At 43.2% G+C, this 21,903-nt stretch overlaps 1 protein-coding gene across 2 annotated transcripts in view; it reads right to left on the bottom strand.

Annotated features, from left to right (window-relative positions):
* The window catches only part of FRRS1L (ferric chelate reductase 1 like), a 30,900-nt gene extending 8,997 nt beyond the window's left edge, over positions 1 to 21,903 (bottom strand). The window contains exons 1-3 of one of the 2 annotated variants that reach the window (XM_003911388.3): positions 21,518 to 21,903; positions 3,929 to 4,013; positions 1,331 to 1,469 (exon numbers count right to left, since the gene is read on the bottom strand). In XM_003911388.3, coding sequence (XP_003911437.2) covers positions 1,331 to 1,469; positions 3,929 to 4,013; positions 21,518 to 21,755 — 462 coding nt within the window. In that variant the 5' untranslated portion in view covers positions 21,756 to 21,903. The remainder of the gene's footprint in view (positions 1 to 1,330; positions 1,470 to 3,928; positions 4,014 to 21,517) is intronic. The other variant, XM_031654386.1, reaches the window with a different exon arrangement.

Raw genomic sequence — 21,903 nt, forward strand, 5'->3', positions numbered from 1 at the left:
CTCGAAAAAAACAAAACAAAACAAAACAAAAAAACCCAAAAGGACAGGGTTCAGATGAGCTTCCAGATTGCTGAACAGGTGGAGGTGCCTGAAGGGTAGTGCACCCAACAGAGCGTTGAAGCTCCTCACTTCTTTCCCCATGCCTTTCCCTAAGTGTCTCTTCCATCTAACTGTTTATCTGTATCCTTTGTAATAGCCTTCATAATAAATGAGTAAAGCAGGCTGGGTATGGTGGCTCATGCCTTAATCTCAGGACTCTGGGAGGCCGAGGTGGGTGGATCACCTGAGGTCAGGAGTTTGAGACCAGCCTGGCCAACATGAGGAAACCTCATCTCTACTAAAAAATACAAAAAATTAGCTGGGTGTAGTGGCAGGCGCCCGTAATCCTAGCTACTTGGGAGGCTGAGGCAGGAGAATCGCTTGAACCTGGGAGGTGCAGGTTGCAGTGAGTTGAGGTCACACCATTGCACTCCAGCCTGAGCAACAAGAGCGAAACTCCATCTGAATGAATGAATGAATGAATGAGTAAAGTGTTTCTCTGAGTTCTGTGAGCCATTCCAGGAAATTAACTGAACGTGAGGGGGTGGTGGCACCCCAGATTTATAGCTGGTTGGTCAGAAATACAGGTCACAACCTGGGGCTTGTGACTGGTGTCTGAAATGGGGGCAGTCTTGTGTGGTTGAACCCTTAACCTTGGGATCTGATTCTGTCTCCAGGTAGGTAGTGTCAGAAACAAATTGAATTAAGAGGACACCCAGCTGTCCACTGGACAAATGCTTGGGGTGTGGGGGAACACCCCCACACATCTGGTCACAGAAATGTTCTTTCTGTGTTGAGAATATGAGTAGAGAGGGGAAAATGTTGTTTTTCCCTCTTTTAAGTGGTTCTTTCACTTCTGCTTCTGCCATGAAAAAAATATACCTTGGATGACTAGTGAAAACACAGAAAGCCTGAACCCAACTCATGGACTGGAGTCAAGTCCAGCTGAGCCCCACCTAAAATGAGCTGCACCCCAGTCAATCCATGCACATGTAAGCAAGCAATACATGCTCATTGTTGTAAGCCACATAAGGCTTATAACATGCGGGTCTCTTCTTGTAGCCTTACTGTGGAAACAGCTGATGAATAGAAGTGCCACAAGACAGCTTGGATTCTGATAGCCAACCCTTTAATTTAAGCTAGACTGAATTTTTTTTTTTAACTTGCAATCAGAGAGCCATAACTAATATGATCATTATACTGCTTTGATCAATTAACTTGCTTCTAAAATCAAAATAGCACAGCCAACTGAAGAGAAAAAAATCAGCTTCTATCATGTTTTGCATCTTACCATTTTCTTGTCTGAAGAGAATCCAACTGCTACCCAACCATCTGTGTCTGCACTCAGCTCAAATTCTACATCAGCCCCTATCATCCGGTAGCTGAGGAAGTAGTCACAGGTCTCTGCATTACAGCCTGGTTTGCCATATCTAGAAGATACATCAAAAGAGACATCACTGCTTCTACTTACTCAAAAGACATTAAGAGAGCATCTACTATGTATCAGGTGGGATGCTAAGCAATATTATTAAACACATTGGATTTTTGCTACCTGGAATCTTAAAAACACAGTTTCACTCCTTAGGAGGAACCTTGGAGATGATCTGCCCCTCTTTATACCCAAGAACTGCCGTCGTGAGATGGGAAGGGGCTTGCCCAAGGTTGTATAGTGAAGTCAGCAGTTGCAACAGGACTTGAACCTGGGTCTCCAAACTCCCAGCCAGTGTTCTCTACATTATACTAATATTAGAGTCTTTTACATGTTAGTTACTACTGAATTATTTCTGAATCCCTTTTAATGGAAAAAGATTCTCCAAGTTAACCATTTAAATTGTTCGTTAATTAAATGTATACCAACTCTTTTTAACTTACAAATTTTCGTATAATCAAACTAACACAAATTTACAAATTCAATATAAATTAAACTGATAAACCAGGAACATTGAAATTCACAGCATTCTTGCAACAGATGATGGGGCTTTACTGAAAGTAAATTTCTGCTTATGTGCATGTGGTATCTGACTAGATCATACAGGGTCTTTGGAGTTGAGAGCATGTTCTTACTACTCTCTATAGCATGATGACTCAACTCTTCACTTTTATCTGCTTGAACTGCTGCAAAACCCTCATTTATGCAATACACCAAATGAATACCTCCATCTGGTACTCACGGACCATGAATGAATGCGATATATATTTATAACTTTTTTTTCTTTTTTTTTTGAGATAGAGTCTCACTCTGTTGCCCAGGCTGGAGTGCAGTGGCGGGATCTTGGCTCACTGCAGCCTCCACCTATTGGGTTCAAGCAATTCTCCTGCCTAAGCCTCCCAACTAGTTGGGACTACAGGTGTGGGCCACCACACCTGGCTAATTTTTGTATTTTTAGTAGAGATGGGGTTTCACCATGTTGGTCAGGCTGATCTTGAACTCCTGACCTCAGGTGATCTACCTGCCTCGGCCTCCCCAAGTGCAGGGATGACAGACATGAGCCACTGCACTTGCTTTATTTATAAAATTTGCCTTTGTTCTGTTGGGCTACTTTCTGCTAATACAATTACAAATTCAGGCACTAAAACATACAATATAAGGTGATTATCCAGATAGTGAGATTATGCAGACATTCATGTTTTTTCAAGAGCACCACTCAAATGAAAACACAAATTTAAATTTTCTTACAGAGGATGTGTGGATCCTTTCAGAACTGGCAAGCCCTGGTTTGGGGAACACTGTATTATGCCATTTGCAGAATGGTAGAAAGTTGAAGCAATGGGTGGGACAATCTGTGCGCAGATGGAAGGTATCTAAAGGAACAGGGCATGGGGTGCTAAGTGTTGAGGAGGGGACAGGAATGTACTACTATGTTGGCAGAGATACCTGAGCAGCCAGGAAGAGATATAGATCAAGGCCACAGGGCACTGGGGTGAAAAAGATGAAAAGGAGCAAGGGAAGTTAAAAAAGGAGTAAATGGACACGAAAACAAGTCACTTTGAAGCCAGTAGAGTACTAAAATTCCCTCCCTTCTCAAAACATCCCCCAGTCACCAGATTTATACATTGCTGACCATCTTCCTCAATAAGAATATTATTGGATATTTTTATGTATTCCTTAGAAATGGCCTTGTAATCCAAAGAAAGCTCAAAGCCCCTGTATTCAATTTTTCCTCCTTGGACCTCAAGTACTGAACAACAGCAAAATCAGAACCTTCAGTGCAGTGACCATCAGAACTTTGCCCCTGGCCAGCAAATTGCCCCGACCATCAAATTACTCGGGGGCAACTTGTTTTAGGAAGTAAAGGGTTCAAAGGAGGAGGCTTTCCCAAAGAAGCAGAGCTGTCTAGATGGGAGGCCCATTGTCCACACGACTGTTTTCTAGCCCAGTCTGTCATGTCACGTGATACTACTAATAATCATGTAGAGACTCACCATGCCCGAGATAACAAGCTAGCAACAATGAATGCTTAATGACTAATTAGAATCACACAGATATCCATAGGTCATGACTATTTATTAAAAAAGGAATTGGGTATTAAACATGTTTATCATTGCCTGCCTTGCAATGTTATTCAGCCCCTGCTGAACAAGCACGGACACATTCTGCGTCACATGAGTCTTCTGCATATCAGCAATTGGTGAGTAGAAGACACCTGGAGCAATGGTGGTACAGCTACAAAAGAACCATGGAAGAATGGTCCGGGGCCCAGGACATACTAAAGTTAAAAGGCCTTTAAGACTGAAAAGCGGGATGGCCATTACGAAACTTCACAACCCTGCTGAGGTGATGAAGGAGCTCAGGTCCCCTGATCAGAAGGAACTGCATGCAATTTAAATACTACCCTGAGAAGTAAATCAGTCTTAGCCTTAAAGTTATCCAACCTGCGGTTCCACCAACCTAAAGCATCCCTTAGTTTTTCCACAGTCGTCCACTTTGATTTTGGCAAATGGATCCACAGGAGGAGCAGTAGGGAAGGGGTAACCTGGGCAGTGAGAATAAAGAAGGGTTAGAAAATCCAGTAACAACTGTTCCAATGAGAATTTTAAAAAATGTGTTGACTGTTTTTTCTCACACATATCGAGAAATGTTTGAGGACTCAGAAAACAGCTTTGATGAAGCCTAATCATCCCCTTCATGGGGGAGGGTGCAGGACACACACCTTTGGACCTAATCTTGTATGTGAACTGGGAGTAGGTGTGTCTTTTTCTCATTTTACAGGAGAGGAACCTGGGGCACTCAGAGAGGCACAATTTCATATAACCACGTGCTTACCGCTGTCCCCTGAGAGTTTGAGAATCATACTTTTAATACAATATACATGCTCTAAGAGAAAAAAGTTAACAATGATACATTTATATACTTGATAGTGGGGTTTTTCCATTTATTTATTTATTTTTTTATTTTTGAGACAGAGTCTCGCTCTGTCGCCCAGGCTGGAGTGCAGTGGCGTAATCTCAGCTCGCTGCAACCTCCGCCTCCTGGGTTCAAGCCATTCTCCTGCCTTAGCCTCTGGAGTAGCTGGCACTACAGGCGTCCACCACGCCCGGCTAATTTTTTGTATTTTCAGTAGAGACGGGGTTTCACCATGTTAGCCAGGATGGTCTTGATCTCCTGACCTCGTGATCTGCCCACGTCGGCCTCCCAAAGAATCCATTTATATACTTGATAATAGGATTTTTCCATTCCATTTTTAACTTCCATTTTGCATTAAGCTGTAGGTAACATTTTCTTATGTCACTAAATTCTTTGTTTTTGTTTTTTGTTGTTTTTGAGACAGAGTCTCACTCTGTTGCCCAGGTTGGCGTGCAGTGGTGCGATCCTGGCTCACTGCAACCTCTGCCTCCCAGGTTCAAGCGATTCTCTTGCCTCAGCCTCTGGAGTAGCTGGGATTACAGGAACCTGCCATCACACCCGGCTGATTTTTGTATTTTTAATAGAGACAGGATTTCACCATATTGCCTAGGCTGGTCTCGAACTCCTGACCTCAAGTGATCCACCGTCCTGAGCCTCCCAAAGTGCTGGGGTTACAGGTGTGAGCCACCACACCCAGCTTGTCACTAAATTCTTTAAACACATCACTTCTAACAGTTGTCTGTCTTTCTTATATTATCATAATGCACCAAACCATACATTGAAGGGTAAGGCTGCATTATGCCTCCACTTTGTGAAAGAAATCTTTTCTCCTAGACTGTTTACTCCACGTACACAGGAACCATGTGTGACTTATCTTGTATTCTCTGCCCAGCATAGTGGCACTGGACACTGAATAAATGACTGTCAAATGAACAAATAAAATCACCCACAGACATTAGGAAATGTAAATCAGTACAAACTTTTAAGTTTTTTCTTTGGGATTTGTAACTTTTTTTTTTAAGTGAGACTTTGCTAATTTTCTCTATTAGATTTATTATACTTTTAAAAAAGCCACCAGGTCACACTTTTCAGGCACACTTCTGTGCACTCTGAATAGTCCATTTTTACTATCCTAGATCTTGATCACATGATAAAGTACAATCCTAACTTTTTACCACCTAAGTAATTGGGTCAAATGCATTACTTTTTCTAGTTTTATGCTTATTTTATGCTAGGTCCTATATCTGCTTCAGTACCATAGACCAGGGGTCCCCAATCCCCAGGCCACTGACCAGTACCAGTCCATGACCTGTTAGGAACTAGGCTGCACAGCAGGAGGTGAGTTGCAGGCAAGTAAGAGAAGCTTCACCTGTATTTACAGCCACTCCCCATGGCTTGCAAAACTGCCTGAGCTCTGCCTCCTCTCAGATCAGCAGTGGCATTAGATTCTCATAGGAGTGGGATCCCTATTGTGAACTGCACATGTGAGGGATCTAGGTTGTGCGCTTCTTATGATAATCTAATGCCTGATGATCTGTCACTGTCTCCCATCACCCCCAGATGGGACCGTCTAGTTGCAGGAAAACAAGCTCAGGGCTCCCACTGATTCTACATTATGGTGAGTTGTATAATTATTTCATTATATATTACAATGTCATAATAATAGAAATAAAGTGTGTGATAAAAGTAAGGTACCTGAATCATCCCAAAACCATCCCCTTGACCCAGTCCATGGAAAAATTGTCTTCCATTAAACCAGTCCCTGGTGTCAAAAAGGCTGGGGGCCGCTGCTATAGACTGAGTCCTGACTTGAATGAGTTTTGTTTTTCTCTGAATAGTTATTGAGCCACTACGAACCACTGTATGTTAAGCAGCTTCATATACCTTCTTCCTCTTACTTCTCACTACAATCCTGAGGCCATTTTTCTCAGAATATTTATCCAGGAATTCAACAATTGTTCACTTGCATGTTTTTGAAATTCTATAGTTCACGGACAATCTCTTTTAATGTTGCATCTGACTCAGGTTCTCCATCTTCTTCCATTTTCAAACATATCATCCTCACTACTTCCTGGCATCTAGAATAATACATCAGCATACAGCAGATTTCCAGCTCAATAAATACAAGTTATTATTACTACTGGATTATTATCACTATTTTTTTTTTTTTTTTTTTTTGAGACAGAGTCTTGCTCGATCACCCAGGCTGGAGTGCAATGGCACAATCTCAGCTCACTGCAACCTCTGCCTCCCGGGTTCAAGCAATTCTCCTGCCTCGGCCTCTTGAGTAGCTGGGATTACAGGCGCCCACCACCACGCCTGGCTAATTTTCGTATTTTCCATAGAGACGGGGTTTCACCACGTTGGACAGGCTGGTCTCGAACTGCTGACCTTGTGATCTTCCCGCCTCAGCCTCCCTAAATGCTGGGATTACAGGTATGAGCCACTGCACATTTATTATGGCCCTATTATCCCTATTAAATTTTGTAAACTGGCTTGAGAAGTAATAACCATTGGGTACAATTGTCTCTTTAAGAACAACAGGTTTCTAAACTCCAAATGAAAGCAAATTTTGGAACAAAGCTCACTTATAAATGTTCTGAACTAGTTTATTCATGTTGGCAAATGGCTTCTCAGGGCTTTTCTAGCACTAATTTTCTATTATCATATATGCTTCTAAAACTTGTAATAGGAACTTGTGTTCTGTCAAATGCACTTGGACATGCCTTTAATAACATTTTCCTCTTACATTGCAAACTTTTGAAAAATAAAGGATTTGGCCTTTGTCCCTCGTTTCTGGGAGAGAAACTCTAAATCCTTGGAATTTCACAAGTAATGGGAGTGTTTTTGTTCTTCATGAGCCCCTTGGATCACACCTGAGTTAATGCCGAGCAATGAGATGACTCAGAATAGAGGCTGGTCACTGGAAAAACCATGTGATTAGAAGGTTGGGGCTTTGTGCTAGACCTACCTCTAGGGAGGGTTGTGGGGCTGGAGATTGAGTTTAACCATGTGGCCAATGATTAAATCAATCATGCCAACATAGTGAGACCCCAATAAAAACTCTGGACACTGAAGCTCAGTGCAGCTTCCTGGTTGAACACATTGATGTGATGGGAGGGCAATGTGCTAATCCTACGAGGAGAAGGCATGGAAACTCTGCCTTTGGGAGCCCCTCAGATCTCACCCTATGTGTCTTTTCATTGACTGTTCCTGAGTTGTATCCTTTATAACAAAACTGTCATAGTACAAATAGCACTTTTTTTGCCTGAGTTCTGTGAAACATTCTAGCAAATAACAGAAGCTGAAGTGGGAAGCTTCTTCTATCTTGTGGGAAGACCCCACATCTATAGCAAGTTGGTCTGAGGTGTGGACAGTCTTATTGTGAACCATGCCCTTTCACTTGTGGGATCTGCACTAACTCTGGGTCATTAGTGTAGGAACTGAATTGCAGTACACCAGTGGGGAGTTGATATTGGAATATAAGCAGAGCAGAATTAGATTTTTTTCCTGAAATTAAATGATCTCTATTTGGTATAAAATAAGTTTGGACCATGTACCAATATTTAAGCTCTTGTCTCAGCTACAACCCAGCCTTCTATAGGCTGAGTACTCTGCAAACCACTTCTCCTTTGCCAGGTGCTTAGACTCTGCCAATAGCAAGCATTAGAGGAAGGCACGTGGGGGGAAAGAGGATTGTTCCTTCCTGTGTGATTGCTGTTCCAATAAGCAAGTTCTCAGCAACTCTACTTCATCCTGGCAGTTGGTCTGAGTTCTCAGTTCGGTGCTAGGCTCCCACAACAAGCCTCATCCCATGCTGCTCCAAGGTATCAGCAGCAGCTGAGCACAGCCTCATTCTCAAAGGATGGGTCACAGCTCTGTAAGGCCCTGGTTTGGGACCTTTTTATAATCTCAAGCCCTTCTCTTTGCAACTCCAGCCCCAGGGGTGGTAACTTTCCTGAAGTTATTTTCTGTATGCTATCTTGGTACTTCCTTTTTGCTTCTCCAGTCCTGCAACTTCTTACTTAGACAATTCCCTGGGCTGGTCTTTTGTTTAAACAGTTAGTATGATTTCTATCTATCTTACTGGACCTTGACTGATACAGACTAAATGGATTAACCTTTGAATACTGACACAATGTGTTTGCCAAAACTGTAGCTTTTTAGTACTTATCTGAAGGCTAGAAAATAAAGACATTCAATAGGATCTATGTTTTACATGCATTACATAATCCTAATGGGAAATTATTTTAATTATAGAATTCTAACTACCCTAGGTGCACAGAATTAAATTGATATTTCTTCATTTATGGAACACTAATTATCAGTCTATGCAAAGCCAATCCGAGATTTTTCTTTTTCTTTTTTTCTTTGAGATGGAGTCTTGCTCTGTTGCCCAGGCTGGAGTGCAGTGGCGTGATCTCAGCTCACTGCAAGCTCCGCCTCCCAGGTTCACGTCATTCTCCTGCCTCAGCCTCCCAAGTAGTTGGGACTACAGGTGCCCACTACCACGCCCAGCTAATTTTTTGCATTTTTAGTAGAGATGGGGTTTCACCGTGTTAGCCAGGATGGTCTTGATTTCCTGACCTGGTGATCTCCTGACCCGGTGATTCTCCTGACCTGGTGATTTGGCCTCCCAAAGTGCTGGGATTACAGGCGTGAGCCACCATGCCCGGCACCAATCTTAGATTTTTTCTCCAATCCATCACTAATTCCATTTTATTCCCCACCTTAGACACAAGATCCAGTGTATTTCATGCATATCCTTCTCCCAAGGATAGAAGTTTTAACAAAAAATGAACACTCTGACACATACGTCTTAGAAAAGCAATATTTTACTATGATAAACTGAAAGTACACATTAGCAATAATGGATAACAGAAAATTTGGTGGTAGGTTTAAGATTTTCATCTCAGTACGTTCCATGTAGCATGGAATTCTCCCTGTCCAGGGTAAAGTCCTGCCAGGTTGCAGAAAGATTTTCCATATTCCCAAGATCATCATCCTGAAACTCTTGCATGATTACCTTACAAGATAATTACCAAATGGCCTTCAACAGATCCTGGATGTAAGGTTCAGGTTCCAGGCACAATTTCTCACTCTGCCAACAGCACCCCTTGCCATGTTGCCCACAGCTGCACTGCATTAGCCTGTTTATGGCCATGCACAAAGTCTGGAAATGCCCAAACAGAGCAGACCAGTGAGGGCCCACTGCAACTTACCGTTCACCTCTATGTTTATTTTTACATAGGTGTGCTCTTAATATTTCACTTGCATATGTTTTAATTTGCATAAATGACACTGTGCAGAACATCTCATTCTGTTTATTTTTTCCCTTTGGAAATCTAGCCACATATGTAAGACTGAATATTATTCAGTCATAAAAAATGAAGTACTGATATATGTTACAACATGGACGTACCTTCATTATATAATCTCATTTACATGAAATGTCCAGGATAAGGTTGGGCGCAGTGACTCATGCCTGTAATCCCACCACTTTAGGAGGCTGAGGCAGGCAGATTACTTGAGGTCAGGAGTTTGAGACCAGCCTGGCCAACATGGCGAAACCCTGTCTCTACTAAAAATACAAAAAAAAAAAAAAAAAAAAAAAAAAAAAAAGCCGGGTGTAGTGGTACACACCTGTAGTTCCAGCTACTTGGGAGGCTGAGGAAGAATTGCTTGAATCTGGGAGGTGGAGGTTGCAGTGAGCTGAGATTGCACCACTGTATTCCAGCCTGGGCGACAGAGCAAGACTCCATCTCAACAACAACAACAAAAAAATGTCCAGGATGACAAATATTGAAACAGCAAGATTAGTGGTTGCCTTGAGCTGGGGTAGGGAGGAGGGAAACGAGGGACTGCAGAGTGATAGCTAAAGGGTATAGGGTTTCTTTTGGGGATGATGCAAATGTTCTAAAATTGATTGTGGTGACAAATGCACAACCCTGCGAATATACTAAAAAGTGCTGCATTGTACATTGTAAATGGGTGAATTGTGTGGTATGTGAGTTATATTTCAATAAAACTGTTGCAGAAAAAAAAGAAAAGAAAAGAAAAAAAACCAATGGATGTCTTGCATCCCATTCCCTCCCTTCACATACCCAGTTCTGACTCAAGTGTCATGTACATGATTGATGGAATCAAAATCGTATCCAGAACTCAGGATTCCAGGTAATACTCTAGCCTCTGCATCAGGGGCCGGAACACTAGAGAGTCTGGGGTAGATGCAGAGAGAGTTCATCTATCTTACTCGTCAAATTTCTCCTTTTTAATTTCATATGTAGTTTATGTGTATTTTCACCCTTTCCCTTGATTAGTCATTCCAGAAATTTGTGTATCTTATGAGAGTTTTCAAACAGTCCACATTCAGTTGGGGTCATCACTCTCATTTTCACATGTGTTTTCCATTTCATTTATTCCCACCCAGATCTGTTATTTCCTTCCTTTTCGTTTCCATTTTGAATTAAATGCTTAGCTTACTTTTTTGTTGTTGTTTGTTTTGAGACGGAGTCTCACTCTGTCACCCAGGCTGGAGTGCAGCAGCGTGATCTCGGCTCACTACAACCTTTGCCTCCCAGGTTCAAGCGATTCTCCTGCCTCAGCCTCCCGAGTAGCTGAGAATACAGGCGCCCACCACCATGCCTGGCTAATTTTTTTGTATTTTAGTGGAGACAGGGTTTCACGGTGTTAGCCAGGATGGTCTCGATCTCCTGACCGCGTGATCCACCTGCCTAGGCCTCCCAAAGTGCTGGGATTACAGGTGTGAGCCACTGCACCCAACCTTTTATTATGATTATTAATTAATTATTATTATTATTTTTTTGAGACAGGGTCTTGCTCTGTCACCCAGGCTGGAGTGCACTGGTGCAATGACGGCTCACTGCAATATCCGCCTCCTGGGCTCAGGTGATCCTCCTACCTCACCCTTCCAAGTTGCTGGGACCACAGGCATGAGCCACCACACCCAGCTAATTTTTTAAATTTTTTGTAGAGACAGGGTTTTGCCATGTTGCTCAGGCTGGTCTCAAACTCTCAGGCTCAAGCAATCCGCCCCTCTCAGCCTTCCAAAGTGCTGAGATTACAGTTTTAAGTCACCACACCAAGCCTCTAATCTTTCTTATTTTCTGATAAATGTATTCAAAACTATAAATTTCCCTCTAAGCTCTCTTTTAGATTCATGCCAGATATTTTGACATGCAATGCTTAGATGGTCATTATACGCATATATCTTAATTTTCTTTATGATTTTCTCCTTAACATATAGGTTAATATTGTTGTTTTTACTTACAGACATAGGTGATTTTTCCCCTTATACTTTTGTTAATTTCAAATTTTACGGCATTGGAATCAGAAGACATCTGTATGATGTAAACTGTAATTTGTTGACTTTCTTATATTCTGGTATATGGCTGATTTTAGTGGATTTATGTGCTCAAAAAGAGTATGATTTTGTATTTGTGGATTTTACATATCTATTTAATTGAACTTATCATTCATATAATTGAAATTATATGATATATATCTATATATCTATTATATGATATATAGCTATATCTTTTATTTTTATTTTTTGGAGACAGGGCCTCACTGTGTCACCCAGGCTAGAGTGCAGTGGCACAGTCATGGCTCATTGCAGCCTCAAATTCCTGGACTCAAGCCATCCTCTTGCCTCAGCACCCCAAGCAGCTGGGACCATAGGCAGGTGCCACCATGCCTGGCTAATTTTTTTTATTTTGTATAGAGAATATGTTGTCCAGGCTGGTCTCAAACTCCTGGTCTCAAAGCTATCCTCCCGCCTTGGTCTCCTTATATCTTTCATTTTAAAACTTTGTTTGATTTTTCAATACCAAGGGTGGTATGTCCAATTACAAATGTCGGTTTATATTTTGCTCTACACTATTTCCATCAGTTATTGCTTTTATTTGGACACTATACTGTTACAGGTAAACATCCCTGATTGGTTTCTTCTATCGGCATATGACATAATTTGCTCCTTATATTTTATCTTCTATATTTTGTCCGATGTTACTGTCATCTTTGTTTTCTTATGGTTCATCTTTGCCTAAAATATCATTTTCCATTCCTTCAGAAATATTTTGTATAGTACTTATGCATTTATGTATGTGATCAAAACTCTTCTGTAATGTTCCTTTCTCATTGTGTACTTGTCTGGTTTTGCTAATAAGGTTATGTTATCCTCATAAAACAAGCTGGAAACTATTCCTTCTTTGAGTGTCCCTTGAAATAATGTGTTTAAGATTAGCATCAGCTGTCACTTGAGTGTCTGGTAGAACTGAGCCTGGAGTTTTCTTGGTTGGAAGATGTTTTTAACTGATTCAATTTCTTTGATGGGTAAAAAATTATTTGGCTTTTCTAATTTTTCTTGAGTCAGTTTTTGGTAAGTTGCATTTTTTTCTAGGAATTTGTCCATTTAAATTTTCAAGTGTATTGGCATAAAGCTGTTCGCTGTATTTCTTATTAGCTTATCTGCTTTCACTTTTAGTGAGCTATAATTCACATACCGTAAAATTCACCTTTTTCAAGTATACAGATCGGTGTTTTTTAATGTATTCATAAGGTTATGCAACCATCACCACTATCTAATTCACAAACACTTCCATGATTCCAAGAAGAATCCCTGTACCTGTTAGCAGTCACTCCCAATTCCCCCTCCTCTCAGTTCCTGGCAACCATGAATCTACTTTCTACCTCTATGGATTTGCTTATTCTGGACATTTTATATCAATGGAATCATACAGCATGTGGCCTTTTGTGTCTGGCTTCCTTCACTTAGCATAATATTTTCAAGGTTCATGGCAGCATGTATCAGAACTTCATTCCTTTTTCTGGCTAAATAATATTCCATTGTATGGATCAACCACATACATGTGTACATCCATTCATCAGTTTGATAGGCATTTGGGTTGTTTCCATTTTTTGGCTATTATGAATAGTGCTGCTATGGACAAGTTTTTGTGTGAACATATGTTTCCAGTTCCCTTGGAGTAGAACTGCTGCATCATATGGTAATTCTGTGTTTAACTTTTTGAGAAACTGCCAACCTATTTTCCAAAGTAGCTGCACCATTTCACATCCTTACCAACAATGTATGAGAGGTCCAATTTCTTCACATCCTTGCCAGGACTTGTTATTTTCCTTTAAAAAAAAATCACCATCCTAGTGGGTGTGAAGTGGTATCTCATTATGATTTGGATTTGCATTTCCTTAACAGTCAATGATGTTGGGCATCTTTTCATGCGCTTGTTGGCAATTTGTATGTCTTCTTTGGAAAAATGTCTTTTTAAAGCTTTTTTCTATTTTTAAATTGGATTATCCTTTTATTAAGTTGTAATAATCACAATTAGCTTTTAAATCTCTGCTATGTCTGAGGTTCCCCCTTTGTCATTCTTATTTTTTTCTTGATTAATTTTGCCAGATGGTTAACTTCATATGTCAATTTGGCTGGCCAAAGTGCCCAGATATGTGGTTTAAAGAACCTGAATATTTCTTTAAGGGTGTTTTAGGAGTGGATGAACATTTAAGTGGGTGGGCCAGGTGCGATGGCTCATGCCTATAATCCCAGCACTTTGGCCAAGGCAGGTGGATCACGAGGTCAGGGGTTCAAGACCAGCCTGACCAACATGGTGAAACCCTGTCTCTACTAAAAATACAAAAATTAGCCAGGTGTGGTGGGACCCACCTGTAATCCCAGCTACTCGGGAAGCTGGGGCAGGAGAATCGCTTGAACCCAAGAGGAGTAGGTTGCAGTGAGCCAAGATCGCACCATTGTACTCCAGCCTGGGTGACAGAGCGAGACTCCGCCTCAACAACAACAACCAAAAAAAAAAAAAAAAATTTAAGTAGGTGGACTCTGAGCAAAGTAGATTGCCCTCCATAATACAAGTTGGCCTCATCCAATCAGTCAAAGACCTGAAGAGAACAAAAAGAGTGACCTCCACCAAGCAATGTAGCAGCAGATGGCCTCCGGACTTGACTTGCAAACATCAGCTCATCTCTGGGTCTCCAGCCTGCCAACCCATCTTGCAGATTGTGGAACCTGCCAGCCTCCATAATCATGTGAAGCAATTCCTTAAAATAAATCTGTCTACATAGATACATATCCTATTGGTTTTGTTTCTCTGGAAAACCCTGATTATACACTTATCTGTCTTATTAAGTTTTCAAAGAATCACTTTTGGCTTTGTGGATCCCCTTTACTGAATATTTGGTTTCTATTTCATTAATCCTGCTCTATCTTTATTATTTCGTTATTTGTTTCCTTCTACTATCTTCAGATTTATTCCCTTCTTTCTCTCACTTCACAGTTTTCGGTCTTTCTTCTTTTCTTTTATCAGTTTAAATCCAACAGCCAACTGCCTCCAGGGGTTTCTCCCTGGATATTCCACAAGCAAATCAATTCCAGATGAGTTCCTCCACCTCCCAAAAGCTCTTGCTCCTATGTTTCTTATCTTAGTGGATAATCCCACTAGCCACTTACAGTCTCGCAATCCTGAAGCCTCAGTCCTAAGTTTCTCCCTTTCCCCAACCTGGCACATTTACTCAGTCATCACTTCCTGTTATTCCTTTTATTTATTTTGAGAAAGGGTCTCACTCTGTCACCCAGACTGGAGTACAGTGGTGTGAACATGGCTCACGGTAGCCTCAACCTCCTGGGCTCAAGTAATCCTCCTGCCTCAGCCTCCCATGTAGCTGGGACCACAGGTGTGCGCCACCATGCCCAGTTAAGTTTTTTATCTTTTTGTAGAGATGGGGTATCTCTTTGTTGCCCAAGGCTGATCTCAAACTCCGAGGCTCCTCTCGAAGTGTTGGGATTACAGGCATGGACCACTGCACTTGACCACTTCTTGTTATTCCTACCTCAGAAACCAGAGCCTGACTTTTGTCTGTAGCTCTATCTCTTATCTGGTTCTCTGGCTTCTCTCTCACTCCTTCCGCCCTGCCGCCATCTTTTTGAAAAAGAAATCTTTTTTTTTTTTTTTTTGAGACAGTCTTGCTCTGTCGCCCAGGCTGGAGTGCAATGGCACGATCTTGGCTCATCATAACCTCTGCCTCCCAGGTTCAAGTGATTCTCCTGCCTCAGCCTCCTCAGTAGCTGGGATTACAGGCACCTGCCGTCATGCCCAGCTAATTTTTGTATTTTTATAGATACAGGTTTCACCGTGTTGGCCAGGTTGGTCTTGAACTCCTGACCTCAGGGGATCCGCCTGCCTCGGCTTTCCGAAGTGCTGGAATTACAGACCACCTCACCCGGCCTGAAGCAGAAATCTAATGCTGTCATCCCACTGCTCCTCATAGTACTCCTCAACATTCCATCTCCCCTACACCTACCTGTCCTCCTTAGTCTTGAGACATATGTGTTGAACCACCCAGACACAGCCAGCTTTTCCCTCTTCCCTTCGCTCTGTCCATTCCCCCATTTTTCACCACTTAAATTGTTTTGGCTTGTTCCTTTCTCTCCATTTTCCATTTTGATGCTATTTTTTTCCCTCTAAAATAAAAACCTGAATGAAGACTAAATAATATTGGCTTGGGGCTTTTCTAAAAAAGGGTGTATCAATTCTTCTCCTTCCATTTCTTTCCTTCTTCTGACATGGACTCTATAAGCTCTTTCAGTAACTTCTGTTTTGGAGAACAATTTGAGCCATTTTTTTTTCTCTCCCTCCTTTCCTCTCTATTATTTTATACTCCCTTCATTTATTCCTGAACCATGAGAGGTACTTATTTTCTTGGTTGATTTTTTAGGTTCTCAATCTGGCTTTGTGGTTTCCATTCTTGTCTAATTCAAGAAACTATCTTTTCCTTTTTTGCAATCCCTTGAGCCTGTTTTGCCATATTCTACTGAGTGGTTAATGGCTTCTGGTTTGCTATTTATTGCTTCTAATTAACTGCTTGGCTCACAGCCTTTAGGTATTAATTTAGTACTCGATTCCTTGAAGTTTAAGTTTTAATTGTCTGGCCACACCATTCAGTTTCATCCGAGAACTATTGCATCAGCCTCTTTCTGGATGGCCTCAATTTTTGTTCCTTCTCTTTTCAGGGTCGTATTATGAAGTAAAAATATCAAGGGGTTTTATAAGGTGTAAAGTTCCACACAGAAGTGAATTCAGTCTTCATGGTGGCACTCCACTGCTTAGGAAACTGTAGGCCCTAACTGTCTACCATATCAGTTCCGAACCCACCGTCTCAAGTTCACTCACAAAAATACCTAATTCTAGACTGGACGTGGTGGCTCACGCATGTAATCCCAGCACTTTGGGAGGCCAAGGCAGGCAGATCTCTTGAGGTCAGGAGTTCAAGATCAGCCTGGCCAACATGGTGAAACCCTGTCTCTATTAAAAATACAAAAATTAGCCAGGTGTGATGGCACATGCCTGTAATCCCAGCTACCTGGGAGGCTAAGGCACGAGCATCATTTGAACCCAGGAGGTGGAGGTTGCGGTGAGCTGGGATCGCACTACTGCACTCCAGCCTGGACAACAGAGTGAGATTCTGTCTCAAAAACAAAAACAAAAAACCAATTCTACCTGTCCAATCCATGTCCTAGTGCAAGTCAACAGGGACCCTCCATTCCAGGTGGACAGGACACCTTAAACCACCTTGTCCATTAAGTCTATCAACAAATCCACAGAGTTCTCTCTACTTTCTAGCTGTGTGACTTTAGCCAAAATATTCAAACTTTCTGTGGGTCAGTTTCTTTATCTCTACAGTAGCAATAATAGTAGTATTTAACTCACAGTGTTGCTGTAAGGATTAAAATTAATATGGACAAAGTATCTTAAAGTGGTGCCTGCTGCATAGTAAGCACATACTAAAAGTTGCTCCAATTGGTATTATGATCAGGCTAGATTCATGAAGGATACAAAGATAAATTACATGCAAATTATTACCCTTAACGAACTTCCAGATTAGTAGAGTGGTAAGTAATATAACCACATACTGTCCATGGTAGATGGGGGAAGGATATAGGGAGACGATGAAACGTCTGCCCTTTGCCCCATGTTCTGTCATTTCTACCTCTCTAGCACTTTCCCAAGAAAAACTGTGATCAGAACTCAATGGTCAGAAAATCCTTGATTGAGCCACATTTTACAAGTAGTCAGATGACTATGCCTTAAAGATAAGTGACCACAAATGATGTTCTGTCTTTTCCTTCTTAGGCAGGGTATGGCTCCAAGGGTCAGGCAGTTAACATCATCCATGTAGCTGGCTGGGTTAAGACTCAGGGTCTGCTTCTCAAACCTGGCCATCTTAGCAGCAGGGAGAAGCAAGCTTCATTTGTGACTTAACCCTTAGCCAACATCCAACTCAGTCTTGTTGGTTTGTTTTTCCCCAAAGAACCCTCAGAAATGAGCATTTGCCCATAATCAAATGGTAATCTGTTCCACATTCTATCACTGCTCTGAATATGTAGATTCCGGGTTAAGAACCTCAAGGGAACGAAGTATGAGTAGTAGGATTCAAGCACTAAGACCGTATCTGAACTCCTGACCATAGAGAGCAAAGAGGGTCATGGCAGACTGTGTGCTGTGGAAGCATATCTTTGCCTAGTGGGAGGAGAAAATCAGGGAAGGCTTCCTGAAAGAGGTGGCATTTGAGCTGAGACTGTAAGGATGAGTAGTATACGCTTAGACAGTGGGACCCTCAAAGAATTCTGAACACTAGCACAGTTAACCCAAAACACAACTTAAATTTTTTAAAATGACCACATTAGGGGGTGGTCTTTTTTTGAGACAGCAAATTAGCCAGCATCCCGCCTCTGGATTTGAGGGCCTTGGGCAATCTGGATACTGGGGAAATAGTCTCTAGGTAGGGTAGGTAATGATCAGTAGGCTCTCTCTCAGTTTCAGTGGAATTTCCATTCCCACCTCCATTACTCAAATTCCTTTTTTCTGATTTTTGTACTCAGTTTCATGGCTATTTGAGACATAAGAAGGGGGTACCCTGCACAGAGGGAACAAGTAGCCCAGTCACTAGAAATGGACAACCTCAAGTGTATTGATAGAATAAGTCAAAGGCATTCCTTGCACTTCTTCACTTGCCACATCCTCCAAGGTCAGTCAGGTTCCCTCCTTCCTTCTCCACTGAATCTATCCTAGGAGAGTTCCACCTATAACCTCTCATCTCCTGAATCCATCGATAATTTTGAGTCTTCATGCTATCAGGCCTCTCCTTGGTAGGAAACAGGCTCTTTTCCTTTGCCTTCTGGGACACCCCTCTCTCCTGGTTCTTCTTCCCTCTCTCTGACAACCCCTCCTCAGCCCCCGCTTTTAAGGCAACGTCACTGTTTATTCTAGGCATCTTGGGAAAGTCTCTATTCAGGACACACAGGGCTGAAGCCCAGGCCCAGGGTAATCTAGCAGAGGCACTGCCTCTGATAGGCCCACACCACTTACATCCCAACTAGCACCCACCAGATGGTGGTAGAATCTGTATGCAAAGAGGAAGTGAAACTGTCAGAGAGAAGAGGGTAGGAGAAGAATGGAGAGTAAAAGCTCAGGGTGAGGGAAGCGGAGATATGGTTATAAAAGGAAGTTGAGTCAGGGAGGAAATTTCAGATAAAGCAGTTGAATATTCATTCGGGGAACAGGTTGAATTTTTTTTTTTTTTTTGGAGACTGAGTCTCACTCTGTTGCCCAGGCTGGAGTCCAATGACACAATCTCAGCTCACTGCAACCTCCCCACCTCCTGGGTTCAAGTGATTTTCCTGCCTCAGCCTCCTGAGTAGCTGGGATTACAGGCATGCACCACCACGCCCGCCTGATTTTGTATTTTTAGTAGAGACGGGGTTTCACCATGTTGGCCAGGCTGGTCTCAAACTCCTGACCTCCTGATCCACCCACCTCAGCCTCCCAAAGTGCTGGGATTACAGGTGTGAACCACCGCGCCTGGCCCCATCACAGACTTTTGAGTGCAATGCCAACAGGTTAGAAGCAGGCTTCAGGAGGGTTAAACCAGTTTTATGTGCAGAATGGTGGGAGGGAGAAGCAGACACACTAGGGATTGGTACACACGTAGCAAAGCCCTGCTGCCTGCTGTGCAGTCACCTCATCTAAATTCCTTCCCTCTTCTGTGTCACTGAAGTCTTTCCTACTTCATAGCTTGACTCTATAAAGCTGTCCTTGATGGCTGTGGCCCACCTGATGTCCATGTTCATAAAACTTTCTGGACCATACAATGAACATACCATTCTCTCTGTAGAGAGACTCAAAGGACGTACAGAATCTGACCCTATCCTTCATTTGTTAGATGCATGAACCCAATCAGAATAGAAGCTCTTGCATACTACATTTCAGTCACCTGGCAGCACTAGGTTGTGTACAATGTAAAGATACACTAGATGCTTTCAGAAACAGATGGGCTTTGGGATATTTATTCTTTTCCAGAGTGACAGATTCTGCCACATGTCTCTCCAGCTAGAAGACTACATTTCTTAGCCTTCTTTGAAGCTAGGTCATTGTAACTATGTTTTTGCCAAAGGAATGTGAACAGCAGTAATGTGGGCAGCCAGCCTAAAAGGTAACTACTTGCTCTGAACTTCTTTTTTTCTTTCCCTCAATCTTGAACAAGGACATGCAAGCAACCTGGCTTCTACTGTACAGATGAGGACAAAGCCTCAGGGGGATGGTAGAGCAACAAGATGGAAAGAACCCGGGTCCCAGAATGACCTTGTGGAACAGAGTCCTCCCACCAGCCCCAGACCAACCAGACTTTTATCAGAGAGAAAAATAAACTACCTTATTTAAACCACTATACGTAAAAATCTCTAATTCAGCAGTTAAGCCTCTAGTTAATACATTTCCCCAAATCTATTCTCTCCATCTTCTTTAATACAATAATTCTGATTTTTGAACTGGGCATATTATGTCTCAGCTAATAGGCTGTACTTTCCATCCTCCTTTGTACCTATGTGCAACCACATTATTAAGTTGTGGCCAAAGAAGTATAAAAATTGTTATATGAAACTTCCGAGTAATCCCCTTATAAAGTAGTCAGTGACTTTCTTCCTGCTTCATTTTTCCCACTGTCTGGAATGTGAATATAATGGCTGTAGCTCAAGCAGTTATTTTGAACCATGAAGTTACATGCTAAGAACTGTGAAGAACCAGAAGGGCAGGATCCAGGGGCCCTGGTGACCAAGGAGCCTCCACACCAGTTCTGGATTACCTGTTTCTCAGTTTCTTTCCATAGAGAGAAACTTTTATCTTGTTGAAGCTATTAATGTTTGCTTGTTGTATGCAGCTGAACTTAATCCTAACAACAGAGACATCCACTAACAGATATGAGCTTCTGGGACTCAACACTTCACACCCCAGCTTGATTGTTGGATATCCTTCTTAGCAGAAGAAAAGGAAAATCACTACTTCCCAAAGTTGCTAAAGTAAGAGGCCAGTTTCCGTTCCTTCTGACCACCATCCGCTTGGCTTTTGTGCTCACTGAAGCAGCTCTACAGGGAGGCCCTTGGCTGACAAACTCCCAGTCCGTGGGCCCAGCAGGCCACAACAATGGTGGCTCACACTAGGGGACCATAACATATGTGGCATCATAAAAGAAGAGGGATGGGAGTGGGGAGGCTGATGTGACCCAGCTCTGATGGGTCAGTAAGCAAGAACAGAACGCTACGAGGTGGGCGCTGGTCACTGCAAATTTAGGTCAATACAGACAGGGAGGAAATAAGGCAACCTCTCCCTCTAGGTTGTGGTTTTTCTGCTTCCCCACAATTGCTCTGGCCAGATGGCGGCCTCCTCCCCTATAACCCAACCCCAGGCGGCAAAGGTGGAAGCCAGATCTAAGAACTGGGGGAGCTTAGACTCAGCACCCACCCCTATCCACAGTCTTGCAGAACTTGGGTGATCCCTCCCTCTCCCAGCCTCACTCTCCCCATCTGTAAAGCGGGCGGCAGGCATCGACAGCTCTTTGGGCCTTTCCTCCAAGCCGGCGAAGGTCTGGGCACTGCGCTCCCCATCCTGGCCTCACCTCTGCCAGAGCTGCCTCCACGGACATCTTTTCCGACCCCCTCCCCCTCCCTCTCCCCTGCTCCTCGTTCCCCCATCCTCGGTCCCCCACCCCGGGTCTCCCCTCCCGCAACCCCTCGCCCTCCCGCAGCCTCACCCTCCTCCGACAAGTAGCGCAGGTCGTAGAACTCCCCCGCAAAGGTGCCGTAGGAGGAGTCGTGGCGCTGCACCGCCTCGTCGGCGCCCGTGTCCCCCCGCGCGCGGCCCCGGGGTCCCCGGCCCCCCGGGCCCGCACCGTCGTCCGCTGGGCTGGCTGCGCAGGCGGCGGGTCCCGTCAGCAACAGCAGGAGCAGCGGCGTCCAGACCCTCGGGTGCTGCCGGAGCGGCCGCGCCATCGCTGCGCACAGATCCCGCAGCCAGGCCGCTCGGGCCGCAGCTGGGGCGCCGCGGGCGCGGGCCGGGACTGAGCCGCCGCGGAGGCCACCAGCACGCGCCCGCGCAGCCGCGGAGCCTCCCGCACCCCCGCCTCCCTGTCTCGGTCTG

The sequence above is a fragment of the Papio anubis genome, chromosome 13, assembly GCF_008728515.1.
Source record: "Papio anubis isolate 15944 chromosome 13, Panubis1.0, whole genome shotgun sequence".
In the NCBI taxonomy this organism is placed as follows: Eukaryota; Metazoa; Chordata; class Mammalia; order Primates; family Cercopithecidae; genus Papio; species Papio anubis.